The 19,028-nt window shown below is 40.5% G+C and overlaps 1 protein-coding gene across 3 annotated transcripts in view; it reads left to right on the top strand.

Annotated features, from left to right (window-relative positions):
- The first annotated feature begins 1,932 nt into the window (after nucleotides 1-1,932).
- Nucleotides 1,933-19,028, top strand: part of grip2a (glutamate receptor interacting protein 2a) — a 36,237-nt gene continuing 19,141 nt past the window's right edge. For 2 of the 3 annotated variants that reach the window (XM_060882328.1, XM_060882331.1), the window contains exons 1-7: nucleotides 1,933-2,095; nucleotides 11,266-11,346; nucleotides 14,487-14,622; nucleotides 16,734-16,879; nucleotides 17,221-17,307; nucleotides 17,543-17,618; nucleotides 18,619-18,764. In XM_060882328.1, coding sequence (XP_060738311.1) covers nucleotides 1,933-2,095; nucleotides 11,266-11,346; nucleotides 14,487-14,622; nucleotides 16,734-16,879; nucleotides 17,221-17,307; nucleotides 17,543-17,618; nucleotides 18,619-18,764 — 835 coding nt within the window. Of the gene's footprint in view, nucleotides 2,096-7,832; nucleotides 8,074-11,265; nucleotides 11,347-14,486; nucleotides 14,623-16,733; nucleotides 16,880-17,220; nucleotides 17,308-17,542; nucleotides 17,619-18,618; nucleotides 18,765-19,028 lie in introns of those variants that run through there. The other variant, XM_060882330.1, reaches the window with a different exon arrangement.

Below are 19,028 nucleotides of genomic sequence, written 5' to 3'. Positions count from 1 at the left end.
TCTGGATTGAAAATAGGTATTCTTTTGAGTTTGTATCCTCTCAAGCTTCCTCCTCATGTAGGGATTCTTAGTGATTTTCTTCAACACTGTCTCCTATAGCATGTTGAGTAGAGACCTATAAATATAAATCTACATCTGGATTCCTATAAAACTTGCTTTGTGTCAGTGTTTTTCTTGAAATAAAAATCACTTCTTTCAAACACGCATGCTATCCTTTTATTTTTAGGCGCAAGGCATCAAACCCAAAGCCACAGTCTGAGCTTATTTGCATGGAGCAATGCTGAAAAAAATCAAAGTTTTGCAATAATATTATAACATATGATCCAAAGTCACTTGGCTAACCAAATGTAATGCCATCGATTTAAGAACAAAAATAACAACAAGAACAAATCTACCAAACAATTGTCGTATATTACATTTAAATATATCATATATGGTTGTTTCTCCTGATGGATCTGATGCCTTCATTTAAAAAACCCGACACGACAGCATAAATCTCAAACTCTTGCACGTTAAACTACAATCATAATGCTTAAATGTACCTAAATAATAAAACAAACACTGTCACAATGAACATAGATATTTTTAATAGTCCTTGAAACAAGGGAAAAGAATTGGGGATCTTCAGAGGGGGGCACGGTGGCTTAGTGGTTAGCATGTTCGCCTCACACCTCCAGGGTTGGGGGTTCGATTCCTGCCTCCGCCTTGTGTGTGTGGAGTTTGCATGTTCTCCCCGTGCCTCGGGGGTTTCCTCCGGGTACTCCGGTTTCCTCCCCCGGTCCAAAGACATGCATGGTAGGTTGATTGGCATCTTGTCCATAGTGTGTGATAGCGTGAGTGAATGAGAGTGTGTGTGTTCCCTGCGATGGGTTGGCACTCCATCCAGGGTGTATCCTGCCTTGATGCCCGATGACGCCTGAGATAGGCACAGGCTCCCCGAGGTAGTTCGGATAAGTGGTAGAAAATGAGTGAGTGAGTGAGGATCTTCAGTTCTTACCAGGCTTACTAAAGCTTTCCAGCAAGTATTTCTGGTTGTTTACATTTTTCTAAAAAATTCCTGGTGTAATTACATGTGCAATTTGGACCTGGTGTGGGAAAACACCCCGGATGAGTTGCCAAAGTACCATCCAGTACTCATGTTTTTGAGCAGTACAAGGAAACCAGAGAACCCAGAGGAAACCCAAATGATGTGGGGAAAACACAGGTAACTCTCAGTTTACTGACTTATACAGACAGTAACCTGAGCTGCTTTATCTGAACAAGAAGCTCGATCTCTAAAAAGACAAAGATAGAATTAAATCGTAAATCAGGATTCATTTGTCAAGAGATATATGCATTGGATTGCATGAAAGATACTTGATGTTTCAACTGCCCTTAGACTTCCAGTATAAGTGAGGTTCAAGGAAATGGCTTTTCTGTTCTGGTCGTTCCTCACCGCATGTGTTGAAACGTGTTGGAATACCTGTCAGTGTTAATCACACAGTTGTTACAGTAATATCACCACTAATAAAGTCAGTTCTTCTATAGTGCAGGGTCTCCTAATGTGGAATAGATGAAGTCAGCTGTGAGCCATGCTCTGGGAAGAGAATCGCTCCTGTGGATTGGCCAGACTGGATCTCTGCAGAGAGAAGCTGTTCTCCATCTGCTTTCTACTCTACAGGCCAGAAATGTTCTCACAAAAACACAAACACAGTCACACACACACATACACACACACATGCTGAGGAATACAGCTCCACCAGCATCTTTTCTTGTGGACTTGACGTAGTTCATTTTTTCCCCCATCAAGTGACGATGTGACAGTAAATAAAGTGGGATCCCCTGTGTATCTTCTGACTGTGAGATGAGAGAAAGCAGAGGAGAGGAGACAAGAATGTGTGCGAAGAAAAGAGATGCCCGGTTGAGCGTTCAGTAGCTTCTTTCAGATTTGAGATGTGGCGGCTGAGTTGCAGCATCAACCCCAAAAGATTTCCCGACGGAGTTCCCTCGTCTGTCAGCTCGATGAAGAAGGGAGCGGGTGGAGGAGGGAAAGGGAAGAGGAGGGTGTTCTTCTCACTGAGATGCCGCATGGGAGTCATCAAAGGCAGAGTGAAAGGTACCTGTGAGTGTGTGTGTGTTGGTGTGTGTGTGTGTGAATCTAAAATGGGATTGTAGGTAAGATAAAAAAAGCAGAGTGAATGTGATATTTACTATTCAGTGTATTGTAATGCAAAGGTGTGTGTGTGTGTGTGTGTGTGTGTGTGTGTGTGTGTGTGTGTGTGTGTGTGTGAAAGAGAGAGAGAGAGCAAGAGAGAGAGAGAGAGCGAGAGAGAGAGAGAGAGAGAGAGAGAGAGAGAGAGAGTTTTCATGGTTCACACTCAGAGCATTAGAAAGTAAAAGGTCATCTTCATTGTCTGTACGTCACAACACCGGGCCAGTTTTGGCAGTTTTGCCAAACAACCACAAGATGGCAGTGTTGTTATCAAAATCACCCCAAACCATAACGAATTTTTCAACGATGTTTGATTATTTAACGCCTTTATGGAAGTTTATTTGCTGCTTAATTATAACTGCAACAATATAAAGTCTTTAAAACAGTTCTGAGTAAAATATCCATTTTTAGTTTCTGTTCAGCATTTATCAGTAGTGATGGAAGGTGAGGCTCTTTTCAAAGATTCGGCTCTTTTGGCTCGGCTCCCTTAGAAGAGCTCTTATGTCTCTTTTGGCTCTTATGTCTCCCAAAAGGCTCTTCATTAAGTCTCACTCAGAGCCTTCCATTTTAGCCTATCTTATAAATTATGAATGGTTTGTGTGTTGGTAAGCAATTATATTTCAGTGTTTTCATAAAAGTCTTATTTTTATGCATTTTATCGTTAATACATAGTTTCGGCTAGAGAGTCGGCTCTTCTCGTTCGCTACAAAGAACCGGCTCTTAGAGCCGGCTCGTTCGTAAATGACACATCACTATTTATCAGGTAATCCTGTTATTTTAACTCAAGTTTAGTATCAATATTGTGGTAAATACGTCATCGTTATTTTTAAACAATTTATTTTTGTAGACATTATGTATAATTATCAGCAAATAAAAACTTTATGTATTGTGATAAATATTGTGTTGGTACAAAAGTCTCCAAGTATCGTAGTATGTATTTTCCATCATATTGCCCAGATACAGATATTATACATATATTACTGTAGAATTGTCACTATTTTACCTCATATTTATATAGAAAAAGCAACAATAAATAAATAAACAAACAAACAAACAAACAAATAAATAAATAAAATCCTTTATAAAGATCAACAGCAAAAGTGAACATTTATTAAGATCCATTGCTTTTCCCATGTTACCATACCAGTGATCGAGATGTTGAGCCAGATGTGAGTAGATGCAGATTCAAGTCTGTCTGCTAAAATCACAGAAGAAAGGAAAGAGAAGACGGACATGTCTCTTCGATCACTTTGTCCTTGTTCTACATGTCAGAGAGAGGACAGGGAGCACGGAGAGCTGACTGTATTAGAGCTGACTGTGTGTATGTGTGCTTAAAGGAAACGGGTGTGTGGGGGAAGGTCTGGTATGTTCAAGTGACAAATGGACAAATGGAGAGACAGGTGTGAGCAATGGAGAGCCTACATCATCATCATCATCATCATCATCATCATCATCATCACGCACATGCTGTCAAGGAAGAACCCAGTTGTTCTCACTGGCTGAAAGATATTTGGAGACAATGAAACATGAGAGTCATCACTGAGAGACATTCCCGAGGCAGACTAGTGTTAGTGCGAGTAAATTTCACTTCCATCCAGCGGTCTTCCTTTACTGTTCTCCAGGGGGCTGAAATGAAACGTAACAATGAACCTAATGAATTAATCACATGGTAGTGACAGTGATACAGCAATGAAAAGTTACTCATATGTACTGAGGGTAACTGAGCACCATGAGAAACTATTTATTAGAGATTTGTGTGTATGTGTGTGTGTGTGTGGCCCAGCACAATAAGGTATGTAACATATGACTCCTAACACCAGGCAGTAAGAAACTCACAATGTTACATGTGTCTTTGTTGCTGTGAATATGTGTGTGTGTGTTTGTGAATCTTAAGACCAGGCAGGAAAAAACTTACTATGTGTATGTGTGTGTGTGTGTGTGTATATGTGTGTGTGTGTATTACTCCTAACACCCGGCAGGAAGAAACTCACAATGTTACATGTGTCTTTGTTGCTGTGAATATGTGTGTGTGTGTTTGTGAATCTTAAGACCAGGCAGGAAAAAACTTACTATGTGTATGTGTGTGTGTGTGTGTGTATATGTGTGTGTGTGTATTACTCCTAACACCCGGCAGGAAGAAACTCACAATGTTACATGTGTCTTTGTTGCTGTGAATGTGTGTGTGTGTGTTTGTGTGTGTGAATCTTAACACCAGGCAGGAAAAAACTTACTATGTGTGTGTGTATGTGTGTGTATGACTCCTAACACCCGGCAGGAAGAAACTCACAATGTTACATGTGTCTTTGTTGCTGTGAATGTGTGTGTGTGTGTGTGTGTGTTTGTGTGTTGTGTGAATCTTTACACCAGGCAGGAAAATACACTATGTGTATGTATACATGTGTGTGTGTGTGTGTGTGTGTGTGTATGACTCCTTACACCCGGCAGGAAGAAACTCACTATGTTACATGTGTCTATGTTGGTGTGTGTGTATGTGTATGTGTATGTGTGTGTGGCCGTAGAGATGATTAATGGGGAAAAGGAGGAAGGACAGAGATGAGTGTGAACATCTCAGGAGCCTGGGAAGAGAGGGAGGAGTGAAAGGAATGAGAGGAGGAGGAGGAGAGAAAGCGGGGATAGACTCTGCTTTGTCGCTCAGAGTCTCATTGCAGCAGTGTTTTTATTCCAGCCTCAGGTTACGCTTCCCATCACAGCTGGCACTTCCCACAAATGCTGGTCACCACACATGGAGCAGCCAGTGTGAAGTAAGACACCGAGTTTGGGGACTAGAGTTTGAAGACTGAGGCAAAGATAATTAGTTCCTGACTGGATGTTGTGGTTTTGTAATGTTTGGATTTTACAATTTGGACATCGCGTTGTGGGTGGAAAATGTGGATGGATGTTACCTTTACTGAGGATATTGAGGATTGGGTAAGAGTAGTCAGTGGTGTCTGGAGTTTGGACATTGTGGCATGGAAAGCATTTTAAGGACAACAGAGCGTTGATACTGACTTATGCATAGTGAGTACCTTTACATTAGAGGATATTATTGGAGTGTTATTGGAGATAGTCAGTACCTCATCAGACACTCAAGATGTACTGGATAAAAATTGGTATATACTGTAATTATATAACATCTCAGTGACGAGGTTTAGTTATTGATATTTATATTGTCTAAGCAGGAAGTTGAATATTAAATAGATTCTTAATATTGATGTACAGACAGTTTGTATTTACACTTTGTAAATTTGATTGTGTCTATTGTATCATTCATGTTTATGTTTATATTGGACACTAGAGTGTTAATATTGAATATTGGTGGGTCCAGATACAGGGTATGAATATTAGGTATCTCCTTGGATATACGGTACGGTACGGTTTCCCTGGAAACAAGAATGTTTGATATCGTATTATCGACATTAGCTTTGATAAAACTGCATCAAAATTCCTTAGATATTAGAGTATGAATATCCCGTTCCTCTAGACATTAGACATAGCCAGTATCTCTTTATAGACTGTAGTTTGGATATTGGCATGTGAATATACAGTATTATTTTAGAGAGTGAACTTTGGATATTAGTACATGAATAACAAGTATCTCTTTAGAGACTACATTTTGGATATTAGAGCATGATTACCCAGTATCTTTTTAAAGACTAGAGTTTGGATATTGTAGTATGAACGAATGGCTAGTATCTCCTCAGAGACCAGAGTTTGGAAATGGGAGTAGGTAAATTTCCAGTATCTCTTTGGAGACTAAAGTTTGGAAATGGGAACATGAATAGCTAGTATCACTTTAGAGGCTAAAGTTTGAATTTTGGATTATGAATAACCGGTATCTCTTTAGTGACCAGGCTTTGGATATTAGAGTATGAATATCCAGTATCTCTTTATGGCTACAGTTTGTATTTATGATTATGAGTGACCGGTATCTCTTTAGAGACTAGATGATAGATATTGGCATATGAATTGCTAGCATTTCTTTGAGGCTACGGTTTGTATTTAGGAATATGAATGACTCTTTAGAGACTAGACATTGGATATTAAAGTACTAATAGCCAGTATTTCTTTAGAGACCAGACTTTGGGCATTAGAGTATGAATAGCCAGTATCTCTAGAGACCAGACTTTGGGTATTATAGTATGAATAGCCAGTATCTCTTTAGAGACTAGACTTTGGATATTGGTGTATGAATAGACAGTATCTCTAGAGACTAGAGTTTGGGTATTTAAGTGCGACTAGCCAGTATCTCTTTAGAGACTAGACTTTGGATATTGGTGTATGAATAGACAGTATCTCTAGAGACTAGAGTTTGGGTATTTAAGTGCGACTAGCCAGTATCTCTTTAGAGACTAGACTTTGGATATTGATGTATGAATAGACAGTATCTCTAGAGACTAGAGTTTGGGTATTTAAGTGCAAATAGCCAGTATCTCTTTAGAGACCAGAGTTTTTATATTAGAGAATGAATAGCCAGTATCTCTTTAGAAAACAGACTTTGGACATTAGATTATTAATAGCCAGTATCTCTTTAGAGACCAGTCTTTGGGCATTAGAGTATGAATAGCCAGTATCTCTAGAGACCAGACTTTGGGTATTATAGTATGAATAGCCAGTATCTCTTTGAGTCTACAGTTTGTATTAGGGATGATTATGAATGGCCAGTATCTCTTTAGAGACTAGACTTTGGATATTGGTGTATGAATAGGCAGTATCTCTAGAGACTAGAGTTTGGGTATTTAAGTGCAAATAGCTAGTATCTCTTTAGAGACTAGACTTTGGATATTGGTGTATGAATAGACAGTATCTCTAGAGACCAGACTTTGGGTATTATAGTATGAATAGCCAGTATCTCTTTGAGGCTACAGTTTGTATTAGCAATGATTATGAATGGCCAGTATCTCTTTAGAGACTAGACTTTGGATATTATAGTATGAATGACCAATATCTCTTTAGAGACTAGACTTTGGATATTGGTGTATGAATAGACAGTATCTCTAGAGACTAGAGTTTGGGTATTTAAGTGCAAATAGCCAGTATCTCTTTAGAGACCAGAGTTTTTATATTAGAGAATGAATAGCCAGTATCTCTTTAGAGACCAGTCTTTGGGCATTAGAGTATGAATAGCCAGTATGTCTAGAGACCAGACTTTTTGTATTACAGTATGAATGGCCAGTATCTCTTTGAGGCTACAGTTTGTATTAGGGATGATTATGAATGGCCAGTATCTCTTTAGAGACTAGATTTTGGATATTGGTGTATGAATAGACAGTATCTCTAGAGACTAGAGTTTGGGTATTTAAGTGCAAATAGCCAGTATCTCTTTAGAGATCAGAGTTACTGAGGTACAGATAATGAAGTCATTAATGAAGTAGTATCTCTTTGGAAAGTAGTGCTTGGATGTAGCTTGAAAAGTAGCTAAAGGTTGAAAAAGGATAACTTTTATATGGAAATGTTCATACATTGAGTTTATTATCACGTTGATGGAAATACAAGCAAACATTCCTATGTACATACATGCATGATTATATTTAGTCATTCAAACATACTGTACAAACTCAACCATTAACTGGCTGTAGATTTTTTTTTAATAGGAAAGTAAACATTCCCTGTTTGCAGGGTTAAACGGCATCGCGGATGATACGGGACCTCAGATCGAAGACACACAAGTCAAATTCATTCCAAAGCAGAGACACTGGGGATCTTTGGCTTACTTTTGGAGAAGATATGCTATAGCATGTTCACTGTGATTTTGGACGTAGTGCTTAAAGGGTCAGTAAAAAGCGTATGCAGGATATAGACGTGTCTCCTACTCCGCTGTGGACAAGCATGGAGACGTGACACCGCAGCCATGCTGTGCGGTTTACGGAGAGAAGGCCGCAATGGTGAGTCTAGACCTATAAGAAAATGGAGCAGGATGCTTTACTGACTGGATATATTATATTACATACTGTATATGTAAGTAGATTTGCTTAGTTTAGCAATAAAATCAACACAATAATGCAGTTTACCTACCTGGCAACCCAATACAAGTTTTTTTTCTTTTTTTAAATGTATATTAACATTAATATTATTAATGATGATTAGACTAAAGTGTGTTTTCTTGTAGCAATTTCTGTGTCTGAAAGCCTTATTGCTATGTGATCAATGACTCAGCCATCTGTCTAGAACGTTCCTCTCCTCACCGGGGTTTGTAGGTGTTCACAGAAAACTGTGGAGATCTGGGAGAGAAGTATTAACCAGGTTTTGTGTCGTGATCTATTAATAAACCAGGTCTGAAAATAGGCCCACCAGCATTGTTGGAACATCCGACGTTTAGCCTACATCAGGAATGGTGTCATGGCATGCCAGGCTGCAGGAGTGAAACGCTCTAAATTACTTTTGTGACTTTTTTAATTGACTTGAAAATGAGTTGTGCGTGCCAAAAGTGAACTCAGGAAGCACGTGTTTCTTTAGTGTCTCTGTGTCATGTGTGACAAGCAAAAGAACAAAGAGAAAGCGATGATAAATAAATATAAATATAAAATAGCTTAGGGGGGCACGGTGGCTTAGTGGTTAGCACGTTCGCCTCACACCTCCAGGGTCGGGGTTCGATTCCTGCCTCCACCTTGTGTGTGTGGAGTTTGCATGTTCTCCCCGTGCCTTGGTTGGTTTCCTCCGGGTACTCCGGTTTCCTCCCCCGGTCCAAAGACATGAATGGTAGGTTGATTGGCATCTCTGGAAAATTGTCCGTAGTGAATGAGTGTGTGTGCCCTGCGATGGGTTGGCACTCCATCCAGGGTGTATCCTGCCTTGACGCCCGATGACGCCTGAGATAGGCACAGGCTCCCCGTGACCCGAGGTAGTTCGGATAAGCAGTAGAAGATGAATGAATAAAATAGCTTTGGTGTTAGTTGATATTTTTAATATGGTAGCAAACTATAAATTAATATATGAAAGATTTGTATCATTTGGAGTGTGTGTGTGCCCTGCGATGGGTTGGCACTCCGTCCAGGGTGTATCCTGCCTTGATGCCCGATGACGCCTGAGATACGCACAGGCTCCCCGTGACCCGAGGTAGTTCGGATAAGCGGTAGAAGATGAATGAATGAATGAATGAATGAATGTATCATTTGGGTGGTTTGGCACTTTGGATTTGGGTTTTGAATTAAAAAAATCTATGTGCTAATAAGTTTATTTGCTTAAATTAAAATAAAGTTTGTTCTAAATGTAGGGAAAAAATGCCAGTCTGGAGATCCTCACCTTTCACATGTGCTTCCTTGTGCTGTGTGTGTGTGTGTGTGTATGTGTGTAGTAGTAGTAGTGATAGCTCTGACCTATTTGGCACTCTTGGGGGAGTTTCACTCAGAGACTGAGGGGCATGTTGGGGATAAGGCGACCGGCGGCATCCAGTTAGCAGCATCACTGGGGCAGAACGGGGCAGATTTCACGAGTGTCTATATAAAACATGACGTGTCAGTGTCGCCCCTGGCAAGCTGGCACCCTGGGTGATTATTTATGTTGCCTTATATACCGGGGAGTTTCACTAGTAGTTAGAGATACTGTTGTGGAAAATGAACAGTACGCACATTGAGCTCACAATTCAAAATGTACATAAATTTTTTTTTTTTACTGTTGTACTGGAACTACATGTCGAACATGTGCACAGTTTAGCATCGTGCATCCCGCGTATCTCAATCACCACACACCTTCGTTTAAAAGACACTCAGTAACACCACGTGTACCCAGTGACTCATAAACCAACAGAATACATTTTGGTATTAAAAACATAAACAACAAATCAAACTGGAATTATTTTAACAATATTAGGGTCTAAAGTTTACAAAAAGAAAACAAATGTTCGGGAGACGGATATGTTTTTATAGATGATGATTTAAATATATTCACATTTATCTACAATAAACTAACTACACGAGTACCAACCTTATATCTAGACATTTCTACTCAATCCAAGATTTCAATTTTCTTATTATTTCTAAACAAACTGAACTATTTCAAACTTGATTTTAGCTTTAAAAAAAATCGAGAAATAAGTTTAAATCAGTACTACGTAGAAATCAATATATGACTGACAATTAATTATTTTATCAGCTGCAAGACTTTTCTAAGATTAGTCAGGACACTGTTGGGTTTCTGTACGTGGAATATCATGAATCAGGGGCATGGGATATTGGAGAAGTGTGTGAGCCCCCTGCTGGGCGGGCAAAAATAATACTACCTCTCTACAATAACACAGGTACAGTGATACAGACAAACAGCACAGTTAAGCTTGTGTGATAGTAAAATACTGTATACAACAATAACAAAAAATGTATAACATTTAAACCTATTAAGCGCAGTGTAGTTATGAAAAACTGCAAATTCTAAAAGCCCTGTTAGTCTACCTGTGAGTGTGGCATGACAAATTAAAGAAAGAAAAGAGTTAATGACCTCGAAATGAACCTACTGTAATCTTATATTATTAAAAACTACTCTATTTAGGCCAAGTCACAAGAAGAGACAGGAGTCAGAGCTAGAGGTAGCCGAGCTGAAGATGTTGAGGTTCTCTTTGGGAGTGACAAGATTAGACAGGATTAGGAACGAGTACATCAGAGGGACAGCCCATGTTGGACGTTTGGGGGACAAAGTTAGGGAGGCCAGATTAAGATGGTTTGGACATGTTCAGAGGAGGGAGAGTGAGTATATCGGTAGGAGACTGTTGGACATGGAGCTGCCAGGCAGGAGGCAAAGAGGAAGGCCAAAGAGGAGGAATATGGATGTAATTAATGAGGATATGAAGCTAGTGGGAGCAAGTGTTGAGGATGCAGAAGATAGGGATAGGCGTGGAGAGAGATGATTCGCTGTGGCGACCCCTGAAGGGAAATGCCTTTATTAATGACTCTTTAGGCCAAGATACCTTTATTTATTTATTTGTTTGTTTGTTTGTTTATTTATTTATTTATTTGCAGTGAAGAAATACATTTTCCCACATGTACATTTACACAAACTCTTCCATTCTTTCATGCCATGGATAAGTGAGAAAGGGTTGCCAGATGTTCTGTGCAACGCTAATGACAATCATTATTTTATGGTTCCAGATGATGGCCCTTATTCAAAAGGGAATAAAGACTGCGCAGCCAACGACAGCAGCATGGTGTCAAAGAGGCGCAGCATTCCAGGTAAAAATGCTTATTAAACAAGATTAACAGGATTCTGTTTGAAATGTCTCTTGAGAGGTTTAACACAAACACACACAAACACACACACACACACACACACACACACACACACACACACACACACACACCAGATGTCATGGTTGTCTTATTCTCTGAGGTGAACAGACGGCTCGTCTGCTCCGGTACTGATGCTGAACTTTAGAGACTCTTTAGAGTTTTACTCTATTTGACTCTGCACACAAACTTCTCCCCTTTTCTTCTTACACTCATCCTCCCTCTCACTTACGTACTCTCTAAGGGATGACGAGAGCAAATTGGCTTCTGTTTATAGATCAGCAGAGATGGGGAAAATAAGCGTTTCTTAGAAACGATCTCAACGTGTTTCTGCATCGTACAGAATTTGGTAGGAAATCAGATCTGTGAGCAAAATGACAGTAAAATGACTGGTGCTGTTTGAGGAAAAAAAATGCGCTATGTAAGGTTTAATACACAACAAGGCATCCGATTATAGGAAATCTAGTCAGATTTAAGAATTCATCAGCAACGTGGTACAAACTGTATTATTTTAAAACACTGTGCAAATTAAACACACCTTATGTGATGTCATAAATAAAGGGGAGTGGCCTATTGGGTTCGGCTAGCTATCAAAAATTCCGAAATGCATTGTTGTGCTCTGTCTGTCTATGTAGTCATCTTGTAAAAGAGAAAAAAAAACATCATAATGACATGAAAAAATACTATGTAGGAAGATACAGTCATCGCCAAAAGTGTTGGCACCCCTGAAATTTTTCCAGAAGATGAAGTATTTCTCACAGAAACATATTGCAATCCACGTTTTGCTATACACATGTTTATTTCCTTTGTGTATTGAAACAACACACACAAAAAAAAAGGAAAAAGCAAATTTGACATAATTTCATACAAGACTCCAAAAATGGGTCGGACAAAATTATTGGCACCCTTAACTTAATATTTGGTTGCACACCCTTTGGAAAAGCAAGGAATCAATCGCTTCCTATAACCATCAATAAGATTCTTACACCTCTCACCTGGAATTTTGGACCACTCTTCATTTGCAAACTGCTCCAGGTCTCTCATATTGGAATGGTGGCTTTTCCCAACAGCAATTTTAAGATCTCTCCACAGGTGTTCAATGGGATTTAGATCTGGACTCATTGCTCCACTTCAGAACTCTCCAGCGTTTTGTTGCCATCCATTTCTGGGTGTATTTTGAAGTACGTTTGGGGTCATTGTCCTGCTGGAAGACCCATGATCTCGGATGCAAACCCAGCTTTCTGACACTGGGCCCTACATTGCGACCCAAAATCCACTTTGGTACTCCACAGACAGTCAAGGCACCCAATGCCAGAGGCACCAAAACAATCCCAGAACATCTTTGAACCTCCACCACATTTGACTGTAGGTACTTTGTTCTGTTCATTCCGTTTTCGGTAAACAGTAGAATGACGTGCTTTACCAAAAAGCTCTATCTTGGTCTCATCTGTCCACAAGACGTTTTGCCAGAAGGATTTTGGCTTACTCACGTACATTTTGGCAAACTGAAGTCTTGCTTTTTTATGTCTCTGTGTCAGCAGTGGGGTCCTCCTAGGTCTCCTGCCATAGCGTTTCATTTCATTCAAATGTCGACGGATAGTTCACGCTGACACTGATGCACCCTGAGCCTGCAGGACAGCTTGAATTTCTTTGGAACTTGTTTGGGGCTGCTTATCCACCATCTGGACTATCCTGCGTTGCAACCTTTCATCAATTTTTTTCTTCTGTCCACGTACAGGAAGATTATCTACAGTGCCATGGGTTGCTAACTTCTTGATTATGTTGCACACTGTGGACAAAGGAACATCGAGATCTCTGGAGATGGACTTGTATTCTCGAGATTGTTGATATTTTTCCACAATTTTAGTTCTCAAGTCCTCTTTCTGTTCTCCATGCTTAGTGTGGCACACACAGACACACACAATGCAAAGACAGAGTCAACCTTTTTATCTGCATATTCAGGTGTGATTTATTGATGCGATAGTGAAGTGATATATTGCCCACACCTGTTACTCGCCCCAGGTGAGTTCAAAGGAGCATCACATGCTTGAAACAAACTTATTTATCCACAATTTTGAAAGCGTGCCAATAATTTTGTCCGGCCCATCTTTGGAGTTCTGTGTGAAATTATGTCAAATTTGGTTTTTCCTCTGTTTTTTTGTGTTGTTTCACGTGTATAAACGTGTATAGCAAAACGTGTAATTGCAATACTTTTCTGTTAGAAAACTTTCACGGCTGCCAACAATTTTGGCCATGACTGTACATAAAGAATGATTTGATATTAGATTCAAATCTTGTTGTAAAGTTAAATAACCAGATTGTGAAGTTCACAGAGATTCCCACCTATAATCAGTGCTGCTAAAATCTCTTTTTGTTTTCTTTAAAGGTGCCCTGCCACACGTATTTCATTACTTTTGTGGTAATGTCTGAAGTTTACCATGGACTCTGTAACTTTTTTTTGTGGAAATAATGCCTTGGTTACCTTGTTTCAATCCATTCTAGTGTGGTATAGAAAGCCTGCAGGAAGACTCAGCTGGATTTGCGCCAGTTCTCATGAATATTCAAATGAGCTATGCTGCTTGGCTCTGATTGGCTAACCGCTAGGATATGAGAGCATGACTATTCATTCACCCAGCGCAATAAGTAGCCTAGGCTAGAGGAAATTTGTTTACAATCACCTTGAATTGCGGCAGAACGGCTTCTTCACAAGCCCGTTGACGTTCAGCCATCCTTGCTGTATAGGAAACTCACCGAGCTACACGAATTCTGGGGGCGTGGTCTCAAGTGGGAGAGCTCATGAATAGTAATGAGCTCAGTCACTCTGACGTCAGAGTGACCAGCTTTTCCAACTGACCTGATTTCTCCCCTTATTTCTTTTAAGTGGCTAGAACTGACCGGGGAGGTAACAGTTCGTTTTCACATTCACGACACAACACAAACACATATGGACTTAACACATATCAAAAAATACAAGTAAAAACGGTTTTGTGTGGAAGGGCACCTATAAATGATCACCATGCAGGATAAAATTCTCTCCTGAGTTTGTGTCTCTCTTTGTGTGTGTGTGTGTGTGTGTGTGTGTGTAGATGAGATTCGTGGGCTGACCACAGTAGAGCTGATAAAGAGAGAAGGCTCCAGTCTTGGCCTCACCATCTCTGGAGGCTCGGACAAAGATGGCAAGCCACGAGTGTCAAACCTTAGACCAGCTGGTCTGGCAGCCAGGTGAGACACTTTTCTCTTTATTGCTCACACACACATACACACACACACACACACACACACTCTTGGATAAGCGTCTTTGAAAGTGTCTTTGAAAGTTTCTTTCTTGTCACCTCTGCATGGAAAAACGTTTCATCTCTCATTTTGTTTTTCCTTTTCAGTTCATATATAAGGTGCAGCGTGCTTCGCCTTATACACCTTCAAGGCAAATCAGGGCATACACAGCTTCAGTTTGTGTTTGTGTGAGTGAGTGTGGGTTCTCAGGGTCAGTGCTGATACATCACAACAACCCCTGAGACCACAAGGTCTGGCAAACATGTTTGGACATTAAAAAAAATTGAAATAGAGTAGCACAGATGATGTGAGGTGTAAAAATAACATTATGTACTAGTGTGTGTGTGTGTGTGTGTGTGTGTGTGTGTGTGTGTGTGTGTGTGTCCGTGTTCTTCACATTTAGTAGCAGAAGGAGGTGTGAGACAGTCTCATGCGTGCCTAGCCTTTCAGTGAGTGTTTCTTCATGTAGGAGTTGTAAACAAATCCACCAGCCAAAATTCTTAAAAGATCTTAAATCTTTTCTAGATAAAGTAATTAAAATGAAAACAATTCATTGCTTGATGTAGTAAGAAAAAAAAAAAATCACTTCCACTTTAATCCTCATCCAGAAATTCAGTTTCTATTCATATGCAAAAGCCCAAATTAGAGATGAGTTCAATGATTCAGTTAAATGATTCAGTTAAATGATTCAGTTAAATGATTCTTTCACTGATTTGTTAAATTTCATGGTTCACCAAAAATATGTAACCCAACATAAGGACATGCAATGAAACGACGGACATCTGCGGCTAACAAAACAGCTGAACTCACTAAATCAACTAAACATATAAGGAACAATCTTTGTGACCAAAAGGAGTCACAATAGGCACAAATCATAAATATAACATGTCAGTTTCATACGGAAATATATATACTTTGTTTTTTTGCCGTTTGCAATTTTTAAGCCCATCAGTAGCAACTGAATGAACGGCGATGATTAATTCACCGCTGCACATATCCAGATTCAGTGGCGGAATGCAGCAGGTAACACTGTATTAGTAACACTGTATTAGTAACACTGTATTAGTAACACTGTATTAGTAACACTGTATTAGTAACACTGTATTCACCATATTCAAAAATGTATTAGTTTGCATACCAAAACATGACTGGCTGGTATAGGTTGTGATGCAATAACACTTGTTTCCTACATATTCAGTAATGAGGAAAGATGTGTGTGTGTAGAATAGGCTGAAGTTGGGGCCGAGCTGCACCAAGAATGTGACAGTATGATAGTTGTGTGTGTGTGTGTGTGTGTGTGTAGTATAGGCTGGAGCTGTGACCAGTCTGCATCAAGAGTGTTTTGTGTGTGTATGTAGTACAGGCTGGAGCTGTGACCAGTCAGTGTGTGTGTGTGTGTGTGTGTGTGTGACCTGGAGCTGTGACCGGTCTGCACCAAGAGTGTTTTGTGTGTGTATGTAGTACAGGCTGGAGCTGTAACCAGTCAGTGTGTGTGTGTGTGTGTGTGTGTGTGTGTGTGTGTGTGACCTGGAGCTGTGACCGGTCTGCACCAAGAGTGTTTTGTGTTTTGTGTGTGTTTGTGTGGTAAATTCTGAATACCCATGTTTAGCTAAACTACATCTTAATGCAGTGTGTGTGTGTGTGTGTGTGTGTGTGTGTTGATATTGCTAACAGGCAAATGCACAGTGCTGGAGGACAGCAGACAGAGGCTTAAATTAGCATCCATGCAGGCACATTATGTGTCAGCTCAAGCTACATAACGCACACACACACACACACACACACACACACACACACACACACACACACACACACACACACACACGTTGCTTTGGCTCTGACAGTCATGACAGTCAAGTCATATCATCACCATAATTCCCAGCACAAACCTGCCTTATAAATGTCCTCTTAAAGGATGCTTTTATGTTAAAATGCGATAAAAATTCAGAATTTATAAAACACACAATTAAAACCTTCACCTATCAGCTCACTGTAATCCTTCCGGTCATTCATCATTACTAATGCGATAGTGTTTAAGTGTGTTTTCTCATCATTCGCAGGAGCGACCAGCTGAACACGGGCGACTACATAAAGTCCGTGAACGGCATCAACCTGTCCAAACTGCGGCACGACGAGATCATCAGCATGCTGAAGAACATCGGAGAGAGGGTGGTGCTGGAGGTGGAGTATGAGCTGCCTCCGCTCGGTACGCCCCAAAGAACACACTGAGATATAAATCAAAGTGCCAGGTCCCAAAAACATTTGTTAGGGGTGTGAGGATCAAGAGTGCAGAAACCCCTGCATGTTGATGTAGATATTACACAATTATAAGAACCCTACAATGATTTGAACTCTCGTCTCATCTAGCATGTAAAATACTGAGCTAGCGCTATCGTTGCTAACCTGTGACCTTCTCTGCTACGCGTGCGAGGTTGTTATAAGCTCAGCATCAGGGTGACTGACGATCTGAGCTTTATTCTGGTGGATGATGCGAACTGTTTATTTCTGTCACGTTGTTGCTGAGCTGCTTTTGTCTGTGTGTTTCAGCTCCCAGCAGTCCGAGCAGCGTCATCTCCAAAACCATCGAGGTGCGCTTGGAAAAAGAAGGCAACAGTTTTGGATTCGTGCTCCGAGGTATCAGCACCTGCAGGGTTTCCTTTTCTTTACCACAGGGGTTTTTGATATTATCGGTGTCTGCAGGTTTCCGTTCTAACCAAAGATCTGCCGTAGCTATCAGTCACATATAAACACTCGGTATGGATTTAAATTTTTTTTTGTTGTGTTAGGAACTGGCCATAAGATAACATACTCTCTCTCTCTCTCTCTCTCTCTCTGTGTGTGTGTGTGTGTGTGTTTGTGATCTTTGCAGGTGGTTTTCATGAGGACTGGCATAAGGCTCGTCCTCTAGTAGTGACCTACGTCAGACCTGGGGGCCCAGCAGACAGGTGAGATACGAGGAGTAACAACACATTTGTGTGTGTGTGTGTGTGTGTGTGTCTGTGTTTGTGTGTGTTTATCTGTGTCCATGTATGTCATGAAACAGCTCTGTGAAATGTGTTAGGCATATGTGTGTGTGCCTCATTTTTTCTGACTGCACAGTTTTTTGTCATTTCTGGTTTTGTTATCTATAAAAATAGACTAAATGACGTCAGAGATCTAAAAACAGTCACAGCTCGGTCTGGAAGCCGAATCAGTTTCTTCCTCAGCATGCAGTTCAGTGTTAAACTCTGTGCCAGGATCACGCTCAGGTGTGAGGAGCATGAGATCAGCAGGCTGCTCAATGCTAAAGCTATACGCTTTTATTACCTGATGGCTACATTTAGCTTTGTAGCCCGTGTGGAAAGATAAAGAAACATCAATCATCAGACGCCATCATGACATGACATGGTGGCTGACTACATTTAGTGGAAACCAGTGTAAATGTTTTTTTTTTTTTTTTTTATATTTACATTGAATATGAATATTTCTCCCTGCAACATTACCTTTTATCGTTTTTATTTTCCTCTTCAGTAAGAATTTTTATCTCTCCATCTGACACTCTGAGGGTACCTAATGTAGCCTTTCCTTTCTCAGCTCTCCATCCTTCTCCCTCTCTTTCTCTCGCTCTTATTTTATCTCCGTCCCTCATGCTCTCTCTCTCTCTTGCCATTTCTCTCATTCTACCTCTCATACTCCAACTCTCTCTCCCCCTTTCTCTCCCTCATTCTACCTCACTCCCTTTTCACATTCTCTCTCTCCTCTGTCTTTCTCTCTCTCTCTCCTCTCTCTCTCTCTCTCTCTCTCTCTCTCTCTCTCTCTCTCTCTCTCTCTCTCTCTCTCTCCTCTGTCTTTCTATCTCTCTCTCCTCTGTCTCTGTCTCTGTCTCTCTCTCTCTCTCTCTCTCTCTCTCTCTCTCTCTCTCTCTCTGTCTCTGTCTCTCTCTCTCTCTCTCTCTCTCTCTCTCAGGGAGGGGACTCTGCGTGCAGGTGATCGGGTGTTGAGTGTAAACGGTGTGGCTCTAAACCGACGGAAACATGCCGACGCTCTCACTCTGCTCATGCAGAGCAGCCAGGAAGCTTATTTCCTCATCGAGTACGACATCACGGTTATGGGTGAGCGCACGTGCACACTGAAGCAAAAACAATCACCTTCTGCTACACTGTTTCACCTACTTTTCCATTGGACACACATACACACACACACACAAAATACCAACACACCAAGTGGTGTAAACACAATGATATTATCTTTATCTGCTTCATTCTCCAAATATTCATATCTGTATCTGTATTCAGATTAGTGCTGCGTTTGAATAAATCTTATAACTCAATAGTCCTATGTTTGGGAAGGTCTCCTAAACCTGGAGTTCGGCACAT

Source organism: Tachysurus vachellii, chromosome 11 (genome assembly GCF_030014155.1).
Source record: "Tachysurus vachellii isolate PV-2020 chromosome 11, HZAU_Pvac_v1, whole genome shotgun sequence".
Taxonomy (NCBI): domain Eukaryota; kingdom Metazoa; phylum Chordata; class Actinopteri; order Siluriformes; family Bagridae; genus Tachysurus; species Tachysurus vachellii.
This window is presented reverse-complemented; position numbering and strand designations above follow the sequence as displayed.